Source organism: Lipotes vexillifer, unplaced genomic scaffold (assembly GCF_000442215.2).
Source record: "Lipotes vexillifer unplaced genomic scaffold, Lipotes_vexillifer_v1.1 scaffold773, whole genome shotgun sequence".
In the NCBI taxonomy this organism is placed as follows: domain Eukaryota; kingdom Metazoa; phylum Chordata; class Mammalia; order Artiodactyla; family Lipotidae; genus Lipotes; species Lipotes vexillifer.
In genome coordinates, this window is record NW_006786767.1 from 72899 (window position 1) to 83539 (window position 10641).

The 10641-nt window shown below is 42.2% G+C and overlaps 1 protein-coding gene across 1 annotated transcript; it reads right to left on the reverse strand.

Moving 5' to 3' along the window:
* Positions 1-828: 828 nt before the first annotated feature.
* POLR3GL (RNA polymerase III subunit GL) lies at positions 829-10641 on the reverse strand. Its single transcript, XM_007459348.1, has 8 exons — positions 10582-10641; positions 3986-4153; positions 3516-3645; positions 2589-2657; positions 2191-2247; positions 1877-1950; positions 1639-1752; positions 829-1343 (listed from the first exon to the last, which is right to left on the reverse strand). The coding sequence occupies exons 2-8, from the start codon at positions 4109-4111 to the stop codon at positions 1257-1259; spliced, it is 657 nt and encodes a 218-aa protein (XP_007459410.1). The 5' UTR covers positions 4112-4153; positions 10582-10641; the 3' UTR covers positions 829-1256.

The window sequence follows — 10641 nt, forward strand, 5'->3', positions numbered from 1 at the left end:
TCAGTACATCTAGGGCTTCCTCGGAAGCCAATCAGAGCCCAGGGAAGTGACCTCACCCAAGGGAGAACTGTGTGGGTGAGAAAGCACCTCTCAGAGCTGAGTGTCCCTAAGTCACCCCCTTCCTCCGCACCCTCCTTACTTCCTGTAAAGCAACACTGCCTACCCCCTCCCCCTCCCCACAAGAAGGGAGTGAGAGAAAGGCTAACTAAATTCCACAAAGGAAGAACTAAATTCCACAGAAGGGAAACTGCAACTCAGCCACACAGCGGCTTCCGGAAGTGGAGAATAGGATATTTAGGGGGCTCCTGCTTCACAGACACACCTTTCAAAGTGGGGTCTCCAGGGCCTGGAAGAGGGCGAGTGTGCTGAAGAATTGGCACTTCCTCCCTACTCCCTCCCCACACCTGGCTTTCTTGACTCTCCCCACAAAAATAGTTGTAATCATTCCTTGTAAACAAGGACAAGATCAAGGTCAAGCGTGGGAAAGTGAGGGCCTGTGTCCCTGTGAACACATGTGAACACATGTGAATCATGTCGTCCCCACTGCCTGAGGACCAGAAGCCCAGAAGCCAGCTGGTCTTCAGGGCGTGGGCTGTGTACAACTCTCTGCGCAGCCCTGCAGATGAGCTCCTGAATGTGCCTTGGCAGAGTTAGATGGGGATTAGGTGCCCCACCATGGGGGTAGGAGGGAAGGGGCAAAGGACAGGAAGGCTGTAACCCCCAGTGTGTCACACTGGACTCTTAACAGGTGAGGAGAGAAGAATGGCTTACTAGGCATCCCCTTCATTCCTCCAGCCCTCTCCCACTAGGCTTCACCCCGGACAGAGAGACAGATAAAAACATTTTATTTAAAAATATAAAACTGGCCTTATTCCTCCTAACTGCTCGCACCCCCAGTTATCTCCACAAAGAACTACAAATGGGTAGGGGCATGTGCACAGCTGTCTCAGCTCTAATGACTCCAGTCCTTCTTTCGACCCTCCTTTCTCCCTTTCATACAACTAAGACATTGGTCCTTTGTCCTTTCCCCAAGATATCAGAGGTGATACAATACCACAGGAGAGAGGGAGGGGAAGGGTAGAAAAGAGAGCTATCTGTTGTCACTCTCTATTCCTATCTCCAGGGACGAAACAGGTTATCTGGATTCTGAGCAAATGATTTGCTTGTCCACAAAACCTAATAATAGGGGACAGCTACTCTATGTGTCCTAAATCAAGAAAGATATGTATGTCCAGGGTATTGTTTAGAGTCCTTCTTCAGTATATAGCCTCATCCATATTGTCATCACTGTCACCCCCAAAGTCCTCTCCATTGTCAAAATATGACATGATGTAATCAGTTTCCTGAAATAGAAAGAAAGAAAGGAAGGAAGGAAGGTATGTCGGCATGCTTTCAGCATTCTCCTTCATCCCTGTGTCCCAGTCCCCTTCCCTCCCAGTCGCAGCATTCCAGGCCTATAGTTCACTCCGCATTCAAGCTGTAGTTCACTCTTGAGAAGAGCCTAGGGACAGGTAAAGTGGAGGGCGCTGTCCTTTGGAGGCACTATCTCCTTTGGCCCTCCAGCCTTCTGAAGTTGAGATCCCCAGAGCTTATGAGTGGAAGAAAGGGGGCCTGAGGATGAAAGGAGGTCCCCTTCACCTCTTCATGCTCCTCTTCATCATACTCCTCTTCTTCTTCCTCTTCCTTCTCTTCGTCTTCTTCTTTCTCCTCATCTTCCTCTGAAGTCACTTCTTCTTCCTTCTTCTCCAGGGTCTTATGTGAGGATGAATAGGAAGAGAAACTCAGCTCACAGAAGGGAAAAATTGAGGCACACACGGGCCAAAGGGGAGGAATGAATCTGGGGCCCGGGTGGTCTCTATGCGCATTTCTTCCTTACCTCTAGTTTCTGTATTGTTTCCTCCTTATCTTCTGTGGTCTTAGGGGGCCTCTTGGGGAGTAGAATGGTGGTCCCTGGTGAGAGGATCAAAAGGTGAACCATCAGAGCAAACTTCCTAGAGCGCTTTCTACCCCACCCTCTTGCATAGACCATGTCACTCTGCTGCCCTCATGTGGCCATCGTGGCACCCAGCAACAATACTGGGTAGACTGGGTAGGTAGGAATTGGGAGGGCAGGCAAGACCACCAGCAGCCTTGGCCCTACAGCTGATGAAGGAAACCTCTCCTTTCCCTCCTTTTTCCAGATACACTCACGCTCCTTCTGTAGCTTCCGTACTCGGATCTTTAGCTCCCGGGGTAGACGTCGCCAATCTAGGAATAGCGGGAATGAAAAAGTCAGCAAGATTCTGCCCTGGGGTGTCCTATGAATGATGACTCCTTGAAAGGACAGGTAAGGATCAGGGTTAAGGGTGAGGAAGGAAGGGGCTGGGTCAAAGCTGCTTGGAACAAAACTGTGGCTTGGACGCCTCCAGAGGAGTGGGGGCCATTTAATAGGTTTTTAGGTAGAGTCTGAGAGTGTTTTGGAGCACATCTAAGGCTCCTGAGTAGGGTGAAGGTGGAGACAGAGGAGGGTGGATAGGGTGGTGGCTTGTGGCTTGAGGCATCTCAAGCATTTGAAAGAAGGGAGGTCAATGAAAGGGCCCATCACCTACCAGGGTTCCAATCTATGGCGTTGTCAATCGGCCCTGACATCTGATATTTGTCTGAGTAACGCTCCACATCTGAGGGATCAGAGGTCAAGGGTCAAAGTTTTATCCTTTCAGAGCCCTAGAACAGGGTTCTTCCTGAGGTCCAGCCCTCTCAAAACTCAGAAATTGTCTTTTTCCTCACCCCAGACCCAGAGCCCAGGGGGTCAGCTTCCTTGAGGACCTTCAACACTCTTCTAAACTGTCCTTTTGCCACCTCAAACTACAATGTTTTTGTTATCTCCCTTAATGCAAAGGCATGGCTATATTGACTGGTAGTGTGGTACAGTGGAAAGTATACTAGAGCAAGAAACGAGGGTTTCGGTGTTCCCTTTACTCCTCGTTAACGGGACTAACTTAGGCAAGTGTTTCATCTCTCTGAACCTTAGCTTCTAGGGCTTAGTAGGAAAGCACTGCTTGTCAATACATTGAAATACTGTACTTCCACACCAGCTGGTAAATATCCACTATCCCAGACCCCCTAAGTACACCCTGTACTCCAGTCCCTCCTGGCTCCCTGACCTCTCATGATCCACAAACCAAAGGGGTAATATTTTAATTACAGGGCTTCTCAGAGACCCCTTCTCAAGTTCTTCTGATTGGTTGGTACCTGCAATATCCAGATTGTTAAAAATTTTTAATACATCTCCTCATTTATATCTGTAAAATGGGCATCTTAATACCTAACCTCCTACTGTCCAAGACTACTGTGAGACTCAAAACAAACCATGGATACCATAATGCATTTCAAATGCAGGGGCAATTACTCTGATCTCCCCAGTTAGGCAGTGAGCTTTCTGTGCCTCTTCTGGCCTCTCTGGGCCCCAGCGGTGCTAAGTATAGGGCACTACTCATGGAAGGCACTCAGAACATGATACTAGCATTCCAACTGACCTCTCTTGGGGACAGCAGGCCGGATGAAGTAGGGGAGCTGCCTCATGGCCCCTCGAAGCTCCTGCTTCAGTGCCAGGACATATTCCCCTTCCTCTCCTGAGGGCAGAGGCACTGGACGGAACTCCAAGGGCTAAGGAGGCAGAGGCAATGGTCAATTCAGGGAGAAAATGCTGGAGTACAAATCTGGGAGGGCCTCTCCTCTCCCCACAATTCAATCCAATGCTCCCACTGAGCAGAGGACCAAGGCAAATGGGTGGAGCAACACAGCATTTTGAAAGCTGGGGCGCTGAGAATGTAAAAAGTGAGGGTAGACACTTCCTTGTCTGGAAAACATCCCATATAAGGTGGGAGTATACAGACAGGGAGAGGCAAGATGAGGATGATTTTATGATGGCTCAGGAGGAATCCAGGATCATACACAGTCAGCCAGGGGCATATGGGAGTCTTGGGAAAGGAGGGCAGACACTCACAGGGAAGAGTGGAGAAGGCTGCAGGGTGGGTGGGGGCAAAGCATCCCCCTTCCCAATGCCCACAGCCTCCATGCTGAAGGTCAACTGGCCACGGCCACGACCCCGGCCCCCACCCCGGCTGGCCATGATGGAGGGGGCCTGGGGATTCACACATCCAATAGGAAAAACCTGATAAAGACAAAAACACAGAGAAAAAGTACAGTAGAACAGACAGGAAGCCAGGGAGGTACAAGACACTCAATCTTTTCTCCCAGAGACCTGAAAAGCCAGTTTAATTCAACAAATTTTGAGAAGGCATAGTGCCAAGCAAGGTATTTCTAAAAATATAAAATATGGATGAGACACGGTTCCAACAGGACAGATAATTGCAATATGGTGTGACTGTAGCACAATGAGGAAAGTGACTAGACCCTTGGATAAAACTTTCCTATGCCCATAAGTTAATTTGATGTTTATCACCATCTGCATATCTATATATTATCTTTTTTGAATTCTTTCTCTCCCTCACTTTCCAAACCCAAGCAGGCCTAAACTCCATCTAATGCAATGCATTTCAACAAAACATTTATTAAGCATCTACCATGAAAAAGGTAGTGTGCCAGACGTTGGGAGGGAACAGGAATGAGTCATCAGTTTCACTGTCATTTGATTGGGGGTGGGGATGTATGTGATAAGAGCCATTACAATCAAGTTGATCTTTTTAAACACCACCTGGAAACACAGAATCTTAGAATGGAAGGACCCATGGAGTCTTCTAGCCCAAACACCCTCCCAGTACAGTACTACCCTCTGTAAGTTGTTGGTCATTCAGCTTCTGGTGGCATTTTCCTAAAGAGAGGGTGTCCATTTTCCTCTCCAAGGCAGCCCGTTCCACTGTGATGAACTGAAAGTTCCTCCTGCTACCGTAACTGAACTTTGCCTCTTGTCATTATTTTTGAGAAGCCAGTCAGATAGCATGCGAGATAAAGAAAGTCATCAAATGAAAATGAAACTTGAAGGAAATGAAATCCCAGTAGCAGGAAAGATACCTAGCACCCAGATCTTGGCTCCTAATACCATTTTCCAATAAAAGGAACCAGGGCTTCTTGGAGAAAAGGCCGATTCTAGGACTGGGGCAGGAAATATACAAGATGAGACTGAAGCATCTTGTAGTGCCAGAAAGTAAGAAAGTGCTCAAAAAAACAACACACACATTGATGGGGCTGTGTCAAAGGGGTATAAGAGTCGACTGAAAGAGCTCCCAATGGCCAAAGCCTGAACAATTTGAGCAATAAAGTAGTATTGGATTATAACACCAAAGTATAAAATAAATAGCCAAGAGACCATACTGATATAAATAAACGTTTGAACAAATTAATACGTGGTAGAGAAAAAACAAATTTCTCATGCAGAATTCCAAATAAATTATGTAGATTCCACCCTAAGAAGGGAGAGTGTAATTCCCCACTCCTTAAGTATGGCCTGTGTATAGGGGATTTTGACCAAAACAATTTTGGAAAGGTGGGGGGAGTAACTTTACAGTGTAGAAACTGGACAAGCATTACTTCAGTCAGATGACCAAGGTTTCAACATGAACAAAATTAAATCATATTGTTAGTATGTACCCTTAATATGATGTGATATCCTCTTCCCCAAAATGGATAACCCCAGTCTAATCAGGAGAAAAAAAGCCAACAAATTCCAACAGAGGAGCATCCTATAATATATCTGACCAGTACTCTTCAAAACTGTCAAGGTCATCAAAAACAAGGAAAGTTCACACTTCTGTTGTAAAAGAGAGAGAGCTGTCCTAGTGGTGACCTTCACAAAAACAAAGAAAACCATTCCTTTTGTTTTCTCATTACAGAAGTAGTATATATTTATTCTAGAAAACCTGGAAAAACATAAAGGTATATATAAAAATACCTATTATTTCATGACCATGATGTAGTAATAATCATTATTAGTATTTGAATACGGATCCTTTCAATTTCAGTTATGTATGTATACATACATATACATATATGTTTGTGCATGTAAGTATATGTATGTATAGACATATTCAATACATAACAGGGCCATGATAACTAAATGTAATGTGGTATCCTGGATGGGATCCTGGAACAGAAAAAGAGCATTAGGTAAAACTAAGGAACTCCCAATCAAGTATGGACCTTGAATAATTATAATGTATCAATATTTGTTCATTAATTGTAACAAATATACCATAATAATATATGACTTTAATAATAGGGGAAACTGGTGCCTGGGCATATGGAAACTTTCGGTACTATCTGCTCAGTTTTTTCTGTAAATCTAAAACTGTTTTAAGAAATACATTTTCTTAATAAAAAAAAAGCAAGAGGGCTTCCCTGGTGGCGCAGTGGTTGAGAGTCCACCTGCTGATGCAGAGGACACGGGTTCGTGCCCCGGTCCGGGAAGATCCCACATGCCGCGGAGCGGCTGGGCCCGTGAGCCATGGCCGCTGAGCCTGCGCGTCCGGAGCCTGTGCTCCGCAACGGGAGAGGCCACAGCAGTGAGAGGCCCGCGTACCGCAAAAAAACAAAAACAAAAAAAAGCAAGAAACTTGAGTAGCAATTCAAAATTCACAGTTTCTCAGACATTCCTTGTCTTTCATTACCCTGACAGTTTTAAGGAGTACTGGTTAGGTGTATTATAGGATGTTCCTCTGTTTGAATTTTTCTGATGTTTTTCTCTTGATTAGACTGGGGTTGTGTGCTTCAGGGAGGAAGATCACAGAGATAAAGAGCCATTTTCATCACATCATATTAACGGTACATACTAACAATATGTTAGCTATGGAGCAATAAGAGACAACATAGTATAGAATTATGTTCTCTTAAATTAGTGATTCATAATATAATTCCTCCCACGGAAAGCTAAGAGGACTGGGATGGTGAGGGGAGGCTTTAGGAATCACAAGGTCTCAAGTTTGGAACAGACCTTAGATATCATGTATTCATTCATTCATTCTTTCAACAAATATTTACTGAGCATCTACCATATGCCAGACATAATGCTAGACAATGGGGATCATATTGAATCCTCTACTTTAGACCTGCATCCCTCCTTTGATAAACCATATTTAGTAAATTGTTATCCACCTTCAATTTAAACTTTTTAGTAAGAGAACTCCCTCTCCCACTTTGCAGGTTATTCCATTTTTGGATATTTGTTCTTCAATCAATATTCAACAAATAAAACAAGAAATACATGGCTCAACAAAATGCACTCCACTAAAGACTAGTTAGGGGGAAAAAGATTTTAAAATATGTACAAGGTAATCTGTTTTTTAAAACACATACACCCATACAGATATATGAATTAAAAAGTTGTTCTTGAAGGATATACAACAAAAATTAACATTGGTTAATTGGAGGTGATGGGTTTTGGGGTTTTTTTGATGATGTGTATTTTATGGGTTTTTTTTTCCTGGACTGAATAGGTGCTGCTTTTGTAATAAGAAAAAAATATTCATTAAAAAATTTAAAATGTAGTAAAACAGCATAGTAGATGAGATTAATAATATGCAGCAGGAAGGAGAGGTGGGAAAATGTGTGCCTGAGGAATTTGGAAAGTTTCAAGTCCAAGTGCCAAGAAAAATGTCAGGAAAAGATGGCTGTTAGTTAATAGATTAAACTGTGATCTGACTTAAAGAACACATTAGAGGAGAGAGGATGTCTTATGGGCACTAGAGAAGTAGTAAGAATTTGCCACCATGTCTTCAGGCCCTTTCAAGGGAAAAGACACTCTAACTAGCCAGCTTAGATGTCTTTCCACCTGATAGATACAGTTCTAGCAGTGGACACAGGAGCTGTTTTGACTGCAAAGCAGTGAGGAGTTAAGAAAAGGCCATGAGCTTCCAGGTTAGACAAATCTAGCTTCATTTCCACATACTAACCAAGTGACCCTCAAGGATGTGGGGTAAAAAGAAGACAAAACTTTAGTTAATTAAGGCACTAAACTGGTTGGGAAACTGTAAACTATCTGTACCCCACTCAGCTCAGGAATCTACAATGAGTCTCTTCTATTTAAGATTGTGATTGAGTCTAAATTCTTGAAGATGTTTAAGGTTTCCCATAACCTGGTCCCAGACTGCTCCTCCATAAACATCAACCCTCCCTAGTGTTTACCAGTGTACTCTCCTTCCCCTGCAAACAACAACATCTCATATACATTATACTCGTTTCCAATTAAGCATAACTGTGTGGTGTGGTAGAAGTTACTATGAAGCAGGTTTCAACAGAACAAACAGAAAAACATACAGAAAACATCAAATTTAAGAAAGGCAGTACATGTAGTGGTTAAGAACATGGATTTGAATCCCAGTTCAGTCATTTTCTAGCTATACAACCTTCAGCAATTTATTTAATAACTGTAAACCTGTTTCCTTATCTGTAAAATGGGAATAATAATAATTTAAAAACCATCTAAATTCATTCAATGAATACTTACTGAGTTCTTATTAAGTGTCAGGCACTGTTCTAAGTGCTAGGGATGTATCAGTGAGCAAAATGGACAAAAAACTCCTGCACCCATGGAGTTTAAATGGAGCTTACATTCTAGTGGCGTTCTCAGTATACAAATGTTTCAAGCCATGAGACTGGGTGAGATTCCGAAAGGAGTGGATGTGAAGAGAGAAAAGAAGAGATCCAGGGACTGAGGCCTGGAGCACTCTAATGTTTACAGTTTGCTATACTTGTAATAAATAAGACAAGGAGTTAACACTCATATTAGAACTCATGGAAATCCAAACGAAAAAAAATCACCCCAGCAGAATAAATATGCAAAGAACATGAATAGAATAAATGTGCAAATAGGCAATTAAGAAAAGAATAGCCAATAAAACCATTCTTTACCTATCAAATTGACAAAGATTTAAAAAATAATCAGGCTGCCATGGGTTTTTTTGAGATGGACACTCTCATACCTTACTGGAAGGACTATAAACACAGTCTTTTGGGGGAGCAATTTGACCACTTGAATCTACAGCCTTTTAAAAGTTCATATCCTCAACCCAGTAATCCCACTTTAAACACTTATCCTAAAGAAATCATCAGATATATAGGCAAAGATATAAGTAAAAGCATGTTTATCAAAGAACTATCCATGGTAGCACAAATTCTGAAATAACCTAAATGGTCCAACAAAAAAATGAATGGTTAAAAAAAAAATCAAACATCCATCTTAGACCATTATGTAGACATAATAATTATTTCAAATAATATTTAAAGGCAGAAAATGTTCACAATATAATATTGTGAACATGGGGGAAGCATGATATAAAGTTGTATTTGTTGTATGGCCTTATGTGTGTAACATATACACAAACACACAGACGTATACATACGTATACAAGCAGAAAATAAATTGAAAGGATACATATTAAAATAATAACACTATATCACGGTCATGAAATAATAGATATTTTATACCTTTATGTATTTCTAAGTTTTCTAGGATAAATGTATATTACTTCTATAATCAGAAAACAAAAGGGATGATTTTCTTTAAGAATGTCACCACTAGGACAGCTCTTCCTTTTACAGTGGAAATGTGGAATGCATTTTGTTGAGCCACTTGTTTGTTTTATTTGTTAGATACTGATTGAAGAACAAAGTGAGATAGGAAGTTCTCTTACTAAGAAGTTTAAACTGAAGCTGGATAACCATTTACTAAATATGGTTTATCAAAGGAAGAATGCATATCTAAAGTAGAGGATTCACTATGATCCCCATTTTCTAGCATTATGTCTGGCATATAGTAGATGCTCAATAAATATTGGCTTAAAAGTGAATGAATGAATGAATACATGATTTCTAAGGTCTGTTCCAAACTTAAGACTTTGTGATTCCTAAAGCCTCCCCTCACCATCCCAGTCCTCTTAGCTTTCTCCCTTCTCTGGACTGTGGGAGTAATTATACTATGAACCACTAATTTAAGAGGTCATAATTATATACTGTATTGTATTTTGTTTTATCTTTTATTAATTTTTCCCTAATTACATCAGGAGTTTAAATTCTTCCTCCCCAATTAATTCCATCCAATTAACCTTTATTGGGCACTGTGTATTAAATATTAGAACCTGCCCTACAAAATCTTATATTCTAAAAAGAAGAGAAACATTAAAGAGGGATTGAGCACTAAGTGCTCCAACAGAGGTATGCCTAAAATGCTATCGTGAGACTGGGGAACAATTAATTCTGCAAAAAAGGTGAACCAGGAAAGCTGCAGGTAAAGGTAACATTTCATCAGTCTGATAGATAACAGGAGTTTGTCAGGCTCTTAACAGTAATAGATTTAGGGGGAGCTGACGCCATAGCAAAGAGTCAGAGGTACCAGAGTGAGTCTTCCACTTTCTCCTTTAATACATCTCCCCTTTGCGCGAAAGAAAACTACGGTTCTCTGGCATAAAATCAACAGAGCAATGGGAGCCCAGAGGAAAAGGGTAGGGAACTAGAAGCGGGCTGATCAAGCGGGCTGATCCAACAGGCTGCCGGAAAGCGTTGTCTATCTATCTAGCAGCTTGGCCCTGGTGAACTAGTTCGGAAGGTGTGGAACGGAACCAGGTCAGAGCCACCAAGTCGGGGCCTTACCTGCTGCCCCTCCCCCACGCGGAAAACACGCCGCAGCCAACTTGAAATTTGCTGGTCTTC